General features: G+C 49.0%; 1 protein-coding gene across 1 annotated transcript in view; it reads left to right on the top strand.

The window, feature by feature from the left end:
• ptprz1b (protein tyrosine phosphatase receptor type Z1b) overlaps window positions 1-20,000 on the top strand; it is a gene marked incomplete at both ends in the record, with an annotated part of 48,943 nt that overhangs the window by 21,248 nt on the left and 7,695 nt on the right. The window contains 17 exons of the mRNA XM_084447683.1: window positions 3,348-3,530; window positions 4,360-4,511; window positions 4,939-5,034; window positions 5,328-5,394; window positions 5,567-5,724; window positions 7,630-7,780; window positions 11,151-11,335; window positions 12,351-12,477; window positions 13,054-13,598; window positions 13,704-13,848; window positions 14,396-14,581; window positions 15,458-15,630; window positions 15,859-15,961; window positions 17,521-17,668; window positions 17,989-18,080; window positions 18,524-18,612; window positions 19,972-19,992. Of these exons, the coding sequence (XP_084303809.1) occupies window positions 3,348-3,530; window positions 4,360-4,511; window positions 4,939-5,034; window positions 5,328-5,394; window positions 5,567-5,724; window positions 7,630-7,780; window positions 11,151-11,335; window positions 12,351-12,477; window positions 13,054-13,598; window positions 13,704-13,848; window positions 14,396-14,581; window positions 15,458-15,630; window positions 15,859-15,961; window positions 17,521-17,668; window positions 17,989-18,080; window positions 18,524-18,612; window positions 19,972-19,992 (2,621 nt within the window). The remainder of the gene's footprint in view (window positions 1-3,347; window positions 3,531-4,359; window positions 4,512-4,938; window positions 5,035-5,327; window positions 5,395-5,566; window positions 5,725-7,629; window positions 7,781-11,150; window positions 11,336-12,350; window positions 12,478-13,053; window positions 13,599-13,703; window positions 13,849-14,395; window positions 14,582-15,457; window positions 15,631-15,858; window positions 15,962-17,520; window positions 17,669-17,988; window positions 18,081-18,523; window positions 18,613-19,971; window positions 19,993-20,000) is intronic.

A 20,000-nucleotide genomic window follows, 5' to 3' on the forward strand; every position in this document is an offset into this window, starting at 1 on the left:
ACACAGCACACAACACACACACACAGTACACAACACACACACACACACACAGCACACTACACACACACACACACACAGCACACAACACACACACACAGCACACAACACACACACAGCACACAACACACACACAGTACACAACACACACACACAGCACACAACACACACACACACACACAGTACACAACACACACACAGTACACAACATACACACACGAAGTACACAACACACACACACAAAGTACACAACACACACACACACAGTACACAATACACACACACACAGTACACAACACACACACACAGTACATGCACCTTCGGGGTCGCCGGTGGAAGTTGTTCCCTGCATTTCTCCCATCCAAGTTGTTCTCTTCCAGGGGCAGCCAGGAGCAGTGGGCAGCCATCGTTCATGGCGCCCAGGGAACAGGTCTAAGTGCTCAGTCCACGTCTTGGTCAGGGACCGGACTGAAGAGCATCTGTTCTTCTGCGTGTTTTTCATATTGGGTTCTTTTGGGAGTAAACCCTTGTGAACACGGTGAGAACATCGAAACTCTGCACAGAAAGGCCCGGAGAACTTCATGCTGTGGGGTGACAGTACTAGGTACTGTGCCACCATGCCGCACATGAGCGATTTGGGGGTTCAGTGTCTCGCTCAAGCTGGGATCGAACCGGGGACCTTGCGCTCTACCTCCTGAGCTAAGTGGGAGGGGTCAGATGAGGCCACTGAGCCGACTGATAGCCCCCTGCCACTTCACTGTTGGAGTAGGACACACACACACACAGACACACAGACACACAGACACACACACACTCACTCACTCACTCACTCACACACACATACACACGCAGGCATGCACACACATGCTGGTATAGACACACATGCTATTACACACGTGTATTCACAAACCCATACATGCAGGAAGCATACACACACACAGACACACACACACACACACACTCACTCACTCACTCACTCACTCACTCACTCACTCACTCACTCACTCACTCACTCACTCACTCACTCACTCACACATACAGGCATGCACACAAATGCTGGTATAGACACACATGCTATTACACACGTGTATTCACAAACCCATACATGCAGAAAGCATACTGTACACACACACACACACACACACACACAGACACGCTTTTCATAGATCTGTCACCCCTGTCATTCTGAATTTGACACAATTGTAACAATTAAATTCATCTCAGCCTGGGAATGATTAGACCCCATAACTCCCAGTGGACGTCAGTCACGCCTGATAAACGAGGCTCTGATTACCCATGATGCCTTGATGCACTAGTAGTTTCTGTAATAGAGACAGAGAAGGGGCGAGAGAGGAAGAGTTATGACAGAGAGAGGCCATGCTCACCATGGTGCACCATGTTTTACAGTATTTACACAAGTAAAATCTCATTGAGACACAGGGTCTCATTCCCAAGAGTGACCTGGTCAGAAAAACGATGGCGATACAACACAAGTTACAGACCGACGGGACATTTGATAGAAAGACAAAAATAGGACACAAACAATAAAAGGGCCCAAGACTCTTTAACAGGGCCCAGTGTCCTGAAAAGCAGTCTTTTGTTGTGGTCCAGGCCGGTTCCACCCTGCTCACCCTCTGTTCCCAGCCTGGTCCAGGCCGGTTCCACCCTGCTCACCCTCTGTTCCCAGCCTGGTCCAGGCCGGTTCCACCCTGCTCACCCTCTGTTCCTGGCCTGGTCCAGGCCGGTTCCACCCTGCTCACCCTCTGTTCCTGGCCTGGTCCAGGCGGGTTCCACCCTGCTCACCCTCTGTTCCTGGCCTGGTCCAGGCGGGTTCCACCCTGCTCACCCTCTGTTCCTGGCCTGGTCCAGGCGGGTTCCACCCTGCTCACCCTCTGTTCCCAGCCTGGTCCAGGCGGGTTCCACCCTGCTCACCCTCTGTTCCCGGCCTGGTCCAGGCCGGTTCCACCCTGCTCACCCTCTGTTCCTGGCCTGGATCCTGGCCCAGTGACTCGCAGCCCTTTCTCCCTTACTAGAGACCCTGCCCCTGCTCTGAATGCCTAATACATGTGAATAGACTTGACTAATACATGTGAATAGACTTGGACTAATACATGTGAATAGACCTTTTTACCTTTTAATTACTCCAGCAGGATGATACTTCCCTGGTATTGTGGTTAGTGTACTACACACTAGGGCCCTATCACACAGTATAGTGCTTCTTTTAATCATGCATGTGCAGCTTAAAGTGGAGACAGAGGGCAGACTCACACACATGCGCGCACACACACACACACACACACACCAGACACAGAGAACAGGGGAGAACATGGTGGGGCCATGATGGTCAAGGCATGTGTGAACTTCTGCTGGGACATCTGCTTCGGAAATAACACCTCCTTCATCTCCTCTCCTCAGGACTCAACCCAGCAGCCAGGATGGGTGTGTATGGACCGGAGGTTGTGTGTGTGTTTGTGTGTGTGTGTGCGTGTGTGTGTGTGTGTGTGTGTGTGCTTTGGTGGATGGGCAGTGCTTGGGCTATTAAGGTTAACAACCTCTTGCTTGGTTGCCGATGTCTGACTTGAATTGTTTGATTTGTAGTTTGGGAATGCTGGTTCTAAGATAATTGCCTGTAGCTGAATTTTTGTTTGTTTGTTTGTTTGCGGTAAATAACTTGAATGTTTTTACTGAACTCTAACCGGTTGAGAGTGTGTTTGGGTTGTGCCCGCCTCTCTGCTCGGTGCTGAATGGCGCTGCGCTCTTATATCCACTCATCTTCTCTTCCTCACCTGTCTATTAAAGAAAGGAGCACGTCTGTCTGTCTGTCTGTCTGTCTGTCTGTCTGTCTGTCTGTCTGTCTGTCTGTCTGTCTGCTGCCTGTCTGTCTGTCTGTCTGTTGCCTGTCTGTCTGTCTGTCTGCCTGTCTGTCTGTCTGCTGTCTGCTGTCTGTGAGTTGAAATCTTTACCCCCTCAAAATGGGTGGGAGAAATGTTCAGTGAGTTTTTAAATAGGTTACTTCCCTTACTCTCCCTCTCTCTCTCCCTCTCTCTCCCCCTCTCTCTCCCCCTCTCTCTCTTTCTCCCTCTCTCTCCCCCTCTCTCTCTCTCCCTCTCTCTCTCTTTCCCTCTCTCTCTCTCTCTCTCTCCCTCTTTCCCCCCCTCTCTCTCTCTCCCTCTCTCTCCCTCTCTCTCTCTCTCCCTCTTTCTTTCTCCCTCCCTCTCTCTCAATCTCTCTTTCCCTCTCTCCCTCTTTCTCTCTCTCTTTCTCTCTCCCTCTCTCTCCCTCTCTCTTTCTCAATCTCCCTCTCTCTCTCTCTCTCCCTCTCTCTCTCCCTCCCTCCCTCTCTTTCTCAGGGACGCTGAACCAGGGGAACTGGGGGAGGAAGTACCCAGGATGCAACAGTGCCAGGCAGTCGCCCATCGACATCGACACCACCTTCACCCAGGTGCGCGTCCAGTTCAGCGGCCTGCTGCTGGAGGGCTGGGACAGGCAGACGCCGCGCCAGACCACCACCATCACCAACGACGGCAAGACAGGCACGTCCGCCCCGCTCCTTAGGCCCCGCCTAAGGGATGGATGGATGGATGGAGGGAGGGAGGGAGGGAGGGAGGGAGGGATGGATGGATGGAGAGAGGGAGGGAGGGAGGGAGGGAGGGATGGGTGTGAAGATGGATGGATGGATGGATGGAGAGAGGGAGGGAGGGAGGGAGGGAGGGAGGGAGGGAGGGAGGGAGGGAGGGAGGGAGGGAGGGAGGGGTGTGAAGATGGATGGATGGATGGATGGAGAGGGAGGGATGGAGGGAGGGAGGGATGGGTGTGAAGATGGATGGATGGATGAATGGATGGAGAGAGGGAGGGAGGGAGGGAGGGAGGGAGGGAGGGAGGGAGGGAGGGAGGGATTGATGGATGGATAGATGAATGGAAGATTATCAGATGATATTAGGGTTATCAGTGTTATAGAGAGAGATAGAGGGAGAGAGAGTCATGTCTTGAGAAGGAGAGATGTGAGAGGACATGCAGAATACCTGTCTATCACATGAAATGAGATCTATCTGGGCCAACGTTTGGATCAGGCTTCATAGAAATCAGATATTCATCTCTCTGTTCTATACAGGCTCGAAGGAAGACAATTAGCCAGTAAAAAGGCTTGTGTGTGTGTGTGTGTGTGTGTGTGTGTCTGTGTGTGTGTGTGTGTGTGTGTGTGTGTGTGTGTGTGTGTTGTCAGGGAGCGATCCCTTGATAGAATGTTAATGAATGTGTGTGTGTGTGTGTGTATGTGTGTGTCTGTGTGTGTGTGTGTGTGTGTTGTCAGGGAGCGATCCCTTGATAGAATGTTAATGAATGTGTATGTGTGTGTGTGTACAGTGGTGATAGATGTGCAGGGAGAGTACTATGTGAGCGGAGGTGGGCTGAGATCCCGGTTCCAGGTGGGTCGGATCACGTTCCACTGGGGTCGCTGCAACAGCTCCTCGGACGGGTCGGAACACAGCCTCAACGGGATGAAGTTCCCTCTGGAGGTAGAGCCCCTGATCAGCCAATCATCCAATCAACCAATCAACCAACCAATTAACCAATCAACCAACCAATTAACCAACCAATTAACCAATCAACCGATGAGTAATAACCCACCATAATGTGGACCCCAGGAAGTTGTGGATCCCAGGAAGATAAGCTGCCGTTCTGTGACAGCTAATGGGGATCCAAAATAAACATAAACATAATAAACATAAATAAACATAAACATAATAGCCTTCTACAGCCTCAGTACACGTGTAATGTATCTGTCAGCTATAACAGCCTACTTATAAGAGAAGACTGAAATTGGTTCCACCATTATAAGAGAAGAGGTTCCACCATTATCCAATTACATTCAAATGCCGGTATAGCCTGCTGTAGTGTGTCCTGTTCCCTGTGTTCTGACGGTGGAACCCCACCCACCCACAGATGCAGATATACTGCTACGACCCCGAGCGGTTCCAGTCCGTGGACACCGCCCTGAGCGACGGAGGCAGGATCACAGCCATGGCCGTCCTGTTTGAGGTGAGCCTCTCTCACTCCTCCTCTCTGGGCCTTGCCAATCAGCGTAACAAAACATAGATCAAACTTTTGCCAAATCCAGTCGGAAGAACGGCGAAAACGTATTTTCCACTGAGAAACTCTGCTAGTTAGTATCTGTAGGTATCTGTGCTCACCTGGTACAATGGTATCAGTGATTTCAAATAGTATTTGACCGTGGTCTCCTCTGACATCAGTAGTGTGACTGACTCATCAGTAGTGTGAGGAGGGAAGTGATGGCAACAAAGAATTTGAAATTCTCTATTTCACCACAACAGACCAGTCTAGAAGACAACGAGAACTTCAACGCCATCATCGAGGGGGTCAACTCTGTCAGCAGATTTGGTAAGTGACACCTCACTACTGTCAGAAGAGGAACCACACTGAGAAAGATGGATCTGTACGAAGTGTGTGTGACATACTGAGCGCGTGTGATGTTGGTGTTGTGTGTGAAGGTAAGAGTGGTCCAGTGACATACTGAGCGCGTGTGATGTTGATGTTCGTGTTGTGTGTGAAGGTAAGAGTGGTCCAGTGGAACCCTTCTCTCCGCGGGCACTGCTGCCCAACTCCACTGATAAGTACTACACCTACAACGGGTCCCTGACCGCGCCGCCCTGCTCCGAGACCGTGGAGTGGATTATCTTCAAACACACCGTCGCCATATCAGAGAGACAGGTGAGCAGCACAAACATACACACAGGAACACACACACACGCAGGCACACACGTAGGCACACACACACACACACAGGAACACACACACACGCAGGCACACACGCAGGCACACACACACACACACACACACACACACACACACACACACACAGAGGCACACATGCACATAGACACACACACACACACACAGAGGCACACATGCACATACACACACACACACAGAGGCACACATGCACACGCACACACACACACACGCACACACACACACACACACACACGCACAGGCACAAGCACAGGGATAGAAACACAATTATATATATACTGTATATGCAACTGTGTCATGGCAAGTGCGTTTTGAACATGCATAAATATTAAAATGAAATCTAACTACAGTCAGATTCATATTTTTGTTCAACTGTTGAAACTGACTTGTACGTGTTTCTTCAGTTTTGGGTGCATTCATTACGAAAAAATATTTCAGTTTCGGTTTTGATTTGAACGGTGAATTTGAACCGACTCAGTCGATTTATCTACCCCTGGTGTAGTGAATCTGGTTCTTGCAGCGTTTATTGTCATGCACCAACACACCTGGACAAAGTCCTCATAGGTGCAAGCCGACTTGATAACTCTGAATCTGTCTCTCTGTTCTTCCCCAATTAGCCAATTGCACAACTCCAGTACTTCCTGAAATTAGACATGCTTCTCTATTTCCTGTCCTACACTATTGGAGGAAGTGATTAGTCAGGTGTGCCTGACTGCAGCACAATGATCAGGCACACCTGAATAATCATTTAATCCAATAGTGTAGGACAGGAAATAGAGAAGCATGTCTAATTTCAGGAAGTACTGAAGTTGTGCATATAGTGAATACGCTCTCTTTCTGCACTTTGAGAATCTCATCTTAGCAGGGCAGGGGAACTGCTCTACTGAGCTGTGAAAGTCGTTTGCGTGCTTCACGTCTGTCTGTAATCCGCTTTAAGAGCTGCTAGTTTTCTCTTAACCATTAAAATTTCAGTATATCAGGATGGAGGCAGTGGGAGCGGACTGATTGTGATTAACCATTTAGATGGACTTACCATTCCAGCGTGCTGAGCACATCAGCTGATACACACTCTTACCTCTGCACACACCATCTCTCTCTGTCTGTCACACACACACACACACACACACACGCACACGCACACACAATTACCGTACACGTGTGATGTAACTCATTTTTTTGTTCCAATCCAACATGGCATTTATGCACGCATGCCACCGTTGCCCTCTGTATTACTAACTCCTCTCTCTCTCTTTCTCTCTCTCTCTCTCTATTTCTCTCTCTCTCTACCTCTCTCTCTCTTCCTCTCTCACTCTCTCTCTCTACCTCTCTCTCTCTTTCTCTACCTCTCTCTCTCCCTCTCTCTCTCTCCCTCTCTCTCTCTCTCTCTCTCTGTCTCCTCTTCCTCTACCGACTGGAGATGTTCTGCTTGGCGATGGCCATACAGCTGTTTACAACAGGGTTCTAACTCATGTGTGTGTTGTGTTCTAGCTGGAGGTGTTTATAACAGGGTTCTAACTCATGTGTGTGTTGTGTTCTAGCTGGAGGTGTTTATAACAGGGTTCTAACTCATGTGTGTGTTGTGTCTCCTAGCTGGAGGTGTTTACCACAGGGTTCTAACTCATGTGTGTGTTGTGTTCTAGCTGGAGGTGTTTATAACAGGGTTCTAACTCATGTGTGTGTTGTGTTCTAGCTGGAGGTGTTCTGTGAGGTGATGACCATGTTTATAACAGGGTTCTAACTCATGTGTGTGTTGTGTCTCCTAGCTGGAGGTGTTTATAACAGGGTTCTAACTCATGTGTGTGTTGTGTTCTAGCTGGAGGTGTTTATAACAGGGTTCTAACTCATGTGTGTGTTGTGTTCTAGCTGGAGGTGTTCTGCGAGGTGATGACCATGCAGCAGGCGGGGTACGTGATGCTGATGGACTACCTGCAGAACAACTACAGGGAGCAGCAGCAGCAGTTCATGGGCCTGGTGTTCTCCTCCTACACCGGCACCGAGGAGGTCCTCACACCCAGTACGTACAGTACCAGCCCAAACACTAGGCCCTAGGCCACTAGTACGGTACCAGGACCGCCTAACATCTAAGCCCTAGACCCTATCTCCTCTCTACTGGGTGCTGGGTCCTAGGTCCTTACCCCTAGCTTTTAACCAGGAGCCCCTAGGTCCTAGGTCCTAACCCCTAGCCTTTAACCAGGAGCCCCTAGACCCTAGGTCCTAGGTCCTAACCCCTAGCCTTTAACCAGGAGCCCCTAGACCCTAGGTCCTAGGTCCTAACCCCTAGCCTTTAACCAGGAGCCCCTATCTGTGATTCTGGGGGGCGACAGCTAGGCTAATGGACTAAATGGACTGGTTGTGAACTCCAACGGGTATCAGAACTAGTACTACTAGAATGTTAGAACCATGCTGCAACAACCCAGGGACTCCTGAGCAAACCAGGAAACTATTAATTATTATTAAGGTTAGAACTATAGGCAACTATTGTATTAGTATTAATACAACTCAGGGCAGAAAACGAGGAACAATTTACCAAGAAGAAGCTACCGGTAACGTACAGTAGCGAGCGGCGTCCCATTTCCTAGGTACAGTAGATATTTCAACCCTGCCCCTCGTGGCTCCGTTCTGAAGGGCCACTACCCAGTCGAAGGCACCAGGGGTAGGGCCAAGAGAAGGGACCTGTGATCGGGTCTTAGTGGTAATATTGCCCACTCACCAGGTCATGTGACACATTAAAGCCCCCCCCCCCCCAACTCCTCTTTCTCACTTTCAAAAAGAGGCCCTGAAGCGGCTGTAGTGGTTGCTAGGAAACCGTACGTTGTAGTTCCCAACGGTGCGGTAAATGCTTCGGAGCTCTTTTTTGAAATTGAGAGAAGCGGTCATAAATTGCGACATGCCTTTTCCTCAGAGCGCACGCAGCGTGTCTCTCCTCTCTGAACCGCTCTGGCAGGTCTCTCCTCTCAGAGACACACAGGAGAAGCGTCTCTCCCTTATCTTGATCTCTACATCTTCCTCTCCTCTTCTCTCCACGTCCTCAGCTCTCTCCTCTTCCTCCTCTCTCCTCCTCCTGAGTTATGTTATGTTATGTTATTTTTATTTATGATGCGCCCCCCAGCTATGACACCACACCTGCACTTTAAAGGGTTCCACATATGCTAATTTAACCTACCTTCTATCTCTACCTTTGGTCCCGAAAATGTGTTCTATAATGTCCTTTGGTCTGAATAAACATGTATTTATTTATCAGGGCTATTTTAGTATCCCCCCCCCCCCCAGGCTGAATTGACTTGATTCAGAGTATGCTAATTGTTTATTTAAATTAGTTCCCGCCAGGCAATGTTACCGCCCACTTTGCTGTTTTGAAAAGATGGCAGCTAATTTGGTTCCTTACGATTTTGACCCGCCTAGCGATCCAGAAAACGACCACCACCAGCCGTTAGGGTCAGGGTTGCCACCAGGTGCATCAATCAAATGCATCGATTCTATTGACAGGTGTCATTACAGCGATGCGTGTGCAATTTCGAAACAGGATGATGACGTTGCACAGAAAAAGGTCTATAGCTTACCAGCAACTTGTTGGCTCATGTACCCGAGCCTTTTTAGTTAAACCAGGAGGCTAAAATAGCAGTCACGGCCTAACGTTATTACCAAAATAGCTTTAAAGCAAATATAGGCGAGCCAACTGTAAACAATCTAAGTGCCTGTTAGAATAATACTAACGTTAGCGCGCCGGCTACAACAGCCACCATCCACACACACAAAGCACAACTCTGGAGTTTGGTATTTTTGTACTTACAGTTTCAGCGTCTTCACGAACAGTTGGTAGGCCTATAGCATCGTTCCTTAGAAGCAGGAACTTTGCAAGTCCTTGTTCAAACTGGCCGAGATTTATAAACGATTCGCGAGTAAAGTGCGCAGCGCACACTAACACCGTGTCCTAATGGTGCGTTCGTTTGTGGTCGGAGGTGGCAAGTCGCAAGTGGCAAAATACCTACTTCCGACCTGTGTGCATTCGAGCTATATACCATTATATCACAGTTACCTAGTTAAATCTATATACCATTATATCACAGTTACCTAGTTATATCTATATACCATTATATCACAGTTACCTAGTTATATCTAGTGCATTCGAGCAACTGGGGGCTGAGAAACATATCCGAATTTGCGACGAGGAAGTGCGAGTTCATGCGGTGTTTTATTAATCATTCCTAGTAGCAAGTCGCAATTTGCCACCTCCCAGTTATAAACGAACGCACCATAACTGCTTGCGACGCGAGCAACAGAACGTGACATCGCATGCTTGCTGTCCTAACCGAAACCGTTAAATGTCCTGTTCTGTTACGTCATTTGTCTATATTCCCAACTGAAGACAGTTAAAGAACGAACGCCTGTCAGCGCGAGCGACAGGAGGGAAATAGGAACAGGGCGAGCGTCAAAAGGGCAGTTAAAACGTCGCGCCGCTTCGTGCTGCGTCGCTCGCGTCCAGTTGTAACTAGGCTGTGTGGGTGGGTGGGAGTTGTTGAGCTAAGTGTGCGTGTGTATTTGTGTTGTTTTATGTATTCTGTAATTCATTGTTTAATGTTTGTATTTGTGTTATAGGACCCCCTCGAAAATGAGATGATACATCTCAAGGGGCTATCCTCAATAAATAAATTCAAATTCAGTTAGGACACAACAACAGAAAACAAAGCAATGGAACGCATTTTGTCGCTGACGCTCGCTCGCGTCGCGTGTACTTAGGACAAGACTGATTTAGGAAGGGTTTCGGGAATATTACAATTATAAATAAAATTCAACCACTTATCCTTTCTTTCATCGCGTGGGAGGGAGTGGAGGAAAGTGGCTTCAGGAAATATCCATGGGGGTGTGCATGTGACAATGTGTGAGCTTTAATCATCAAATTACACTTAAACATCAAAATATTGCTGGTGAAATGTGGAGAATCCAGGAGTTAAAGGGACATATTCCTTCTCCTGTGGAATATGGTCCTCATCGATACCTGGCACATTCACACCTACTGGCACATTTAAATGGTACTGTATTGTGTAGCTGGTTAAAGCGGTGTTTCTGAGAGGGGCCCGCGTGTCTTCAGAGGGCCCGACATCGACCCCAGCGTGGAGGGACACTGTGACACCTGTGACAAAGGAGATCATCATTCTACCACTGATAGTGTACTTGGTAGGATGGCAGTGCCGGTCACCAGGAATGTGCTTATGTGATGTAGGTCATCGTGGATATCACCTTCAATGTGCCAGCGGATCTGTGACACCGGAGATCTCTCTCAGTACAGACGTCTGCCACTAAAGAGCCGTAAAGAAGGCTTGAAGTAGATACAGATAAAACGAGCGCCAGTGATCAGCTGAACACACCGTGTTTGTGTCCGCCAGCGTGCAGCTCGGAGCCGGAGAACATGCAGGCCGACGCCCAGAACGACACCACCATCGTGGTGACGTGGGAGCGGCCGCGGGCGGTCTACGACACCACCATCGACTGGTACGCCGTCACCTACCAGCGGCTGCAGGGACAGGGACAGCCCAAACACGAGTACCGCACGGACGGGGACCAGGACGTGGTGAGACACCAGCGCCGCTTGTTTGTTTGTTTGTTTTGTTTGTTTGTTTGTTTTGTTTGTTTGTTTGTTTGTAAGTTTATTCATTCATGCATTGTTTAATTCAGAACAGAAATACAGGTTGTTCAGCTACAGACAGGACACACGATGACAGTCACACATTTAGACTATTCTCTCCCGTGAGCATCGATCTGACAACAAACTGTTTGACCGCACGCACCCCTGCTCTCTGAAAACACACTATACTATACTACACACTACACTACACACCCCTGCCCACTGAAAACACACTACACTACACTACACACTACACTACACACCCCTGCCCACTGAAAACACATTACACTATACTACACACTACACTACACACCCCTGCCCACTGAAAACACACTACACTACACTACACACCCCTGCTCTCTGAAAACACACTACACTACACACCCCTGCCCACTGAAAACACACTACACTACACGTCACACTACACTACACACCCCTGCTCTCTGAAAACACACTACACTACACTACACACCCCTGCCCACTGAAAACACACTACACTACACTACACTACACTACACTACACACCCCTGCCCACTGAAAACACACTACACTATACTACTCTACAGTACACACCCCAGCTCTCTGAAAGCACACTACACTACACTACACCACACTACACACCCCTGCTCTCTGAACACAAACCACACTCCATATCTGTAGAATCGCACGCTCTCTACAGCTCAGTTCAACAGCACACATGTGACAGTCCAGAACAGGACACCAGGGTTTAGCTGCCGCCCGCGTGTCATCGATCGCCTGCTGCAGCCACGCCTCCCTCTGTGGCTGCTTTAGGTAGTACTTTATTGATCCCCGAGGGGAATTATGCATGTGTTGCGAGAGTCACTGATGAGTTGATTGATTGACACTGATTTGATGATTGAATTGACTGAACACTCCTGCGTCGTCTCTGTCGAGTGTACTGATTGACCGGTGGCTGTGTGGACATGTCCCCGTGTCCCAGGGCGCCATCATTCCCGGGCTCCTGGCCAACAGCAGCTATGTGGTCCAGGTGGTGGCCGTCTGCACCAACGGCCTGACAGGACACATGAGTGACCAGATCATAGTGGACATGCCCCTGGAGGACCCGGGTGAGACCAGGACACGGTCGATGTTTAGGACAGGGCCTAGTGGCTCTTTGGCACGCGAGTGCTCGCCAGGGGCTGGTGTAGAGTCTTCTTCTGGTCGGGACTCACAGGTTCTATGTGTTTTGAATGTACCGTGTGGTTCTAAGCTTTTTAAAACTGATAGAGAATCCGAGCAGTTCTGTATGAACTTCTCCAATAAGGTTCACAGGAGAAGCTTGTGCAGTAAAATCGATATTATATTTATAATATTAATAATAATGTTGTTTTTTTTCGCAATACTGTATTGATTCTCTGCGGTACAGTATCGCAAATTTCCAAGACAGGGTATCAATATATACAAAATGAATGATAGATTACATTATTCATGTTTAAATGGATTTAAAATGTCCTTACATTCCCTCCGCCCTCAGGACCAGCTCCAGGGAGCGGGGGATAGAGTTGTAATTTCAGCTGTTTTTACATTTTCAGTAAATTATGTAGCGTAATGCTGTGTATGGTAATATGTATGGTATATATGTATATGTGTATGTATGGTATGGTGAGGTCCTTGCCAGTAATATTGACTTGTCCCCTTCTCAGTGAGTGAGTTTGGCCCTGACACCGACCCTGCAGAGACTGAAGCCAGCAGTGCAGATGGCACAGCCCAGACGGATCAGAACCAGGTGGACCAGAACCAGGTGGACCAGGCGGACCCGCTAGATGACAGCCCAGTGGATGAGGTCCCAGTGGAGCAGACCAGAGTCTACCAGAACCGGGTTGAGATTCCAACTCAGCAGAACCAGAACGGGCCGGTCCAGACTCGCACTACCGCTGTCCCTACAGTGCCTTCTGAGACGTCACTTCCACCAGAGACCAGAGTGGACCAGAGATGGCCCAAACAGAGGCCGGTAGACCGGACAAGAACCAAACCGGACCGAACCGGAGCGGATCAGAACCGCGTGGACCAGAACAAGCGCATCCCGTCGGACCGGCCGCACACCGGCTCCGCCGCCGACGGCAAGAGCGCTATCTGGGTTACTATGGTAACAGACCAGCCGGGCTTCCTGTTTCCCGTTGCCAAGACCACCGACATGCCCGTCCGCCGGCGAATCACAGAGGAGGCTTCGCTGTCGTTCTCCCCCCAGGTCCTAAAACACCGTCGTCTACTTCCTCTCTCTCATCCTGGTGCATATTATTTACAATTTCCTAAAAAAAAAAACGCCTTTTGGAATGTTCGGTTTCTCTTTCAGCCTGCAGTAGCGGAGCTCCTACCACCTGGGGGCGACCTCTACACCCCTCCTGCTGAAGACGTAGAGGTCATCGATATCTTCTATGAGGATATGGACAACAGCACCGTGTCTGAGGCGGCCGCATCTACCACCACACCAGCACTGGGTGAGACAGAGACGACTCACAGCACTGCAGTTAGTTCCACAGGCTGAAAGATTAGACATTACTGGACGATTAAAGATCGCTAAAAGGCAGTTAATTTTAATATTTATGTTCATGGTCGAGCACTGCTTCGGCACCATTGAATCCTGACCCAGCATACTGAGCTGGAAGCCTTAGACTTAGCCTTGTGAGACCGTCCTGATCTTGCTCACATTCTGTTTCTCTGGCAAATCAGTTTGGATACTCTCCATAGAGATCCGTTTGGGCCAGATCAGAAAATGATCTCGCCAATCAGCCTTGGTTCTGAGGAATTTGAAACACAAACAGCTACGCTGGGCAGGTTTAAGTGTGACGACAGCGAGGAACGGTTGAAGTTAGCATGTGATAGACGGTGATAGACAAGATGGTAGTATCAATTATCAAATATTTTTGAAAGTGCCTGCCCTTTTCCAAACAGTTTCCAACGGAGAGTTCCCAGATGGTTTGCTTCGCATAAGCCTTCGTGCGTCAGGCTACCTCAGATTCATCACGGCTCAATCTATTCACACAGGGAACAGAGACGGCCAGGGATTGGTCACCTCTCTGTCCAATGACGGTGATGGCAGACGGACCAATACCACGCCCCTCTCAGAGACCCCAGTGACCTCCGAGTCCTCTTTGCCCCCGGTCCAAGCTAGGACTCCCAGCAGCCCCCTCGTCAGCACCATGCCACACACCACACAGCTCATGTTCAATGGTAGGGACTACATATCCCACAATGCACTCACGTACGTAACACACACATCAATGCATGTCCATTTAAGGTTATTGAATTACAAAGGCTTCAGCTTAAGATATTCTTGAATGTGATAATGCACGTTGCATATCAGGTGACCAAAGCCTGCATACAGTACACACACATGCTCGATGTTAGAGTGGTTGGTTGGTGATAGGTGTGTGTGTGTGTGTGTGTCTGTGTATGTGTGTGTGTGTGTGTGTGTGTGTGTGTGTGTATGTATGTGTGTGTGTGTGTGTGTGCGATGCTCGTGCCTTTCTCCTGTGGTTTGCGGTGTGGGTTATGATCCTTAATTATACAACACATGACACTGCCATGACCTTGGGCTTGGGCTGGTTGGGACTGTGTCGTTGGCGGGAGCTTGGCGCTGAGGGTGTGTGTGTGTGTGTGTGTGTGTGTGTGTGTGTGTGTGGCTCGCTGGTGAGGATAGGGGTGATATCGGTGATGGTGATGATCAAGATCACTGTTTTTCTTTTGTGGCTTTTTCTACCGTGTGTGTGTTTACCAGTGTGTGTGTGTGTGTGTGTGTGTGTGTTTACCAGTGTGTGTGTGTGTGTGTGTGTGTGTGTGTGTGTTTACCAGAGTGTGTTGGTACCGTAGTCTCCTCCATGGTGGCTTCTCAGTCTTCTTCTTGAATCTCAGCACGCCACTTCTTCTTCTTCTTCTTCTCACATCATCTGCTTCTGGGATCTTTCCATCCTGCTGCCTGCCTCTTCTGTGGCTCCAGGTCGCCCCCTGGTGGCTGTCCTGTGCTCTTGACTCAGCCGAGGGGGTTGTCACCGGCCCTGCGTCTCTTTGTCATATTTTGTGTGACCGTGCTGTACCTCTCTGTACCAGTCCGAACAGACGCACCCGGCGCTCAGAACCGCCGCGAGAGCTCCGCCTCCATCCTTGCGCCCTCCCTCCGGCCCGAAGCCGCCGTCTCCGCCCCGGAGTTGGGCCCTGGCCGCCCGGCCCCTCCTTCCCGCCAGACCCCTCCTCCGGCCCGCTCCGAAGCGGCCCCTCGCCGCGTTCCACGCCCGACCGCGCCTCCCTCGGGCTCCTCCTCCTCCTCCACCCTCCGCCCCTCTCCAACCCCTTACCCAGAGCCCCCCCCCGAGGGACGTTCCACCACCCTGCACCCTCCTCTCCCCCCTCCTGAAGAGGGGCTTCTGTCCCCCCCTCTCTCCCTGGAGGACCCGGCTGAGGGGAGCGGTGTCTCGGGGTCCGGGCTCTGTGAGGGCCCCTGCTCGGGTCAGGAGAGAGACGTGACCCCGGCGCTCGGGACGGGCCTGTCGCCGTCTCGCACACCCCCGGACCCCCGGGAAGAGACGGCCAGCGAGGTGGGGAGCGGGGCAGAAAGTGAGACCAGCGGTGACTCTGGAGGTTTCTCTTCAGGGTTCTACTTTGACAGAGAGACCGACAGAGAGACTGACAGAGAGACTGACAGAGAGACTGAGACGACTGACAGACTGGGGAGTGTTGAGCGGTTGGGCGAGCTGGAGGAAGGACAGGACAGGGGCTCTGGAGAGGGGCGAGGCCTCAGCGAGTCTCTGGAGGAGAGGAGGAAAGGTAACACCACACACCCAGAGATACCACCACACACCCAGAGATACCACCACCTGCTGGAGCCACACACCCAGAGATACCACCACCTGCTGGAGCCACAGCAGCGGATCAGCTGATATCCTAGGAGCCATAATAAGATCATTGAGCTTCTTTTCAGATAGGAAAACATGACTGTGTGTGTGTGTGTGTGTGTGTGTGTGTGTGGGTGTGTGTGAATGTGTGTGAGAATGTGTGTGTGTGTGTGTGTGGAGAGGGGGGGGGGGTTGAATGCCTGTGTGTGTGTGTGTGTGTGTGTGTGTGTGTGTGTGTGTGTGTGTGTGTGTGTGTGTGTGTGTGTGTGTGCATGCGTGTGCGTGTTTGATGTATGAATGTGTTTAAAGGAGAATGCTCGTTTTTGACAACCTGGCATATTATAAGACGTTTGACTCACCGAGATAACTTTGGTGTAATTCGGAGGCCTGTAGAAGAAATTTAAAATCCAGCGCGAGCCAAGTATATCCATGTAATGGCGGCGGACGGGGCACCGAGAATGCAGCTTCTAAAAAATCTATGTTCTGCCGCGAAACAGTTGTTTTCATCAATCTGTCTTTATGAATCACTAGTTGGGCTTCCATAGAGGTTGTGGTTGTGGTTTTCACACACGTTTTTCCCTCTGTAATATGATCTTTAGAAACGTCTTTAGAAACGTCTTTAGAAACGAAATAGCTTCCCTATTTGCTCCAGCACGCATGCGCACAGCGGCAGACTGGCTATTCTCCGTCTGTAGGCTACACTCGCGGCTCACATTCTCTACGCTACGATCGGCGTCCATCATATTCTAAGTCATCTTCTATATCCTCAAAATCTGATAAATATTCAGGCATATTGCACACAATATTCCAGGCACCAACAAGCCGATCGTAGAGTAGAGAATGTGAGCCGCGAGTGTATCTTACAGACATAATGGAGAATAGCCAGTCTGCGCGCTGTGCGCATGCGTGCTGGAGAAAGTGGGGAAGCTATTTCGTTTCTAAAGACGTTTCTAAAGATCATATTACAGAAGCATGTGAAAAACCACAACAAGCCCTCACTCTATGTAAGTACAACTAGTGATTTATAAAGACAGATTGATGAAAACAACCGTTTCGCGGCAGAACATAGATTTTTTAGAAGCTGCATTCTCGGTGCCCCGTCCGCCGCCATTACATGGATATACTTGGCTCGCGCTGGATTTTAAATTTCTTCTACAGGCCTCCGAATTACACCAAAGTTATCTCGGTGAGTCAAACGTCTTATAATATGCCGTAAATAAGGTCCAGGTTATCAAAAACGAGCATTCTCCTTTAACATGCTCTTTCTCCTCCTACCACCAGAGGGGAGTAACAGCAGCCAGGAGTCTCATCTGGGCATGGTGGGCAGCGGGGAGGGGCGTGAGCGCAGGACTGTTGTGCCCCTGGCCGTCGTCTCCACCCTCGCCGTCCTCTGTCTGCTCGTACTGGTCGCCATACTCATCTACTGGAGGTGGGGCTCCTTCCCACACACACACACACACACACACACACACACACACACACACACATACTATAGACACACACACACACACAGACACACACACACACAGACACACACACAAACACACATACACACACACAGACACACACATAAACACACATACACATACTGTACACACACAGAAACACACACGCACACACTCACACACACATGCACCACTGACAGAAGCAAATGAGTACCTTGTAAACTACCTGGCAATAAGCCCATTCTGATTGTGAAAAGTCCTCATATTTGATGTGAAAGGTTGATGAGATGTGGATGTTTTACAGGAACTGCTTCCAGACTATAAATCCCTACTCAGAGGACAACGCCACGCCCAAAGTCATCTCTGCACCTGCCACACCCCTTCTGCTGGCCACAGGTACACATGCGCACACACACACACACACACACACGCACACTCACTGCCTCCCCCCATGTATTGAATTTTAATAGTTGCTCCGCCTATATTACAGACACAGTCACAGTCACCCCTGATCCGATGGAATACGTAGATGAGCATCAGTTTGCTAGACTGCTAGACTATGGATAGTTAATTGCTAGACTATGGATAGTTAATTGCTAGACTATGGATAGTTAATTGCTAGACTATGGATAGTTAATTGCTAGACTATGGATAGTTAATTGCTAGACTATGGATAGTTAATTGCTAGACTATGGATAGTTAATTGCTAGACTATGGATAGTTAATTGCTAGACTATGGATAGTTAATTGCTAGACTATGGATAGTTAATTGCTAGACTATGGATAGTTAATTATACATATACATATTATGTCAAATGAAACGTTATATTGTGTTGAAGATGAGCCGGAGGAGGCCATGACGGTGAAGCAGTTTGTGAAGCACGTGACAGAGCTCCACAGCAACAATACCTTCTCCAAGGAGTTTGAGGTGAGAGGCGTAGTACGACGGTATCTCCTCTGTACAGCTCTCTAATGCACTCCACAGCTGTATTAACTTCACGTAGAGAGAGAGAGAGAGAGAGATCTCGCTAGCTCAGGTTTCACTCTGTGCAAAACAAACCATCTGGCGCACGTCAGGTTACTTCTGCGCAGGGGCACAGCTAAAGAAAAGATGGAGGATAGATTTAATATCCACCAAAAATACTAGGCTTATGTATGAAATGAAAAAGACTAAAACTAAGGACATTTTCTCTATAATTTTAGTTTATTTTAGTTAGTTTTGTAAACACAGTTTTTAGTTAGTTATCGTTTTTTTGTAAAGACTAGTTTTTATTTTTATTTCAGTTAAAGTCGCACTGAAATGAAAAAAGCATTCTGTCCCATTTTGGTTCACATAATTGGTCATAGTGTTCACCTATTCAAATATGTATGCCAAAAAAATTACAAAATTCTACTTTTGTTGTAATCTTATATCAAAGTATATCATTTCTTACTTCCTGGAAAATGGTAGGTCACGTCAAATGACGACAACAGGTACCTTCGATTTTAGGCCAATAATCTCACGACATCCACCCGTCAATCAACGCTATCCTTCGATCGAATCTGTCTAAAGTTCTTAAAACCCGTCCACTTGTCAATGGTCCAATTAAATTCCTCTAAACGCATGTCCCACCCTCATAGCTTGTTTGCGTCGGAAATACGTAAAACTACGGAAGTTAGATGATCTCAAACGTCCATTTCTGTGCGACTTTAACTAAAATGTTTTTTCACACCTAGTTTTCGTTTTTTTAGTTAGTTTTCATTAACTATAATAACCTTGACATGGACGCATGTATAAGTGGCACATATCACACACCATCTCCGTGAGGTCAAATATGGTGACCTTCCTGCTCCCTGTGGGGTGAGAATGCATGACCCTGCCACACTGAGCTCAACCCCCTGGAGAAGAGCCCACATGTTCCAGAGATGTGGAGAAACACTGTGGATCTCTGACTCTCACCCTCTCCTTAGCACCGTAGAGTTCACACACACACAGAAGCACACGCACGCACACACACACACACAACACGACACATACACACAAATGACAAGTACACACATGCACACATACACGACACGCACTACACGACACGTACACACAAATGACAAGTACACACATACACGACACGCACACACGAACAACAAGTACAGACATACACACACACACAGATGTGCCCCATGTTTCTGGACCTGCTCTGACCGGTCACTGTCTGTCTGTCTGTCTGTGTGTCTGTCTGTCTGTCACCCCCCTCATCGCTGTGCTTTTTGCACCCCCGCCCCCCGCCCTCACTCCCCCCACCCCCATTAGATTGTGAAAGAGTGTTATGAGGTAAGACA

The sequence above is a fragment of the Borostomias antarcticus genome, assembly GCF_949987555.1.
Source record: "Borostomias antarcticus genome assembly, chromosome: 13".
In the NCBI taxonomy this organism is placed as follows: Eukaryota; Metazoa; Chordata; class Actinopteri; order Stomiiformes; family Stomiidae; genus Borostomias; species Borostomias antarcticus.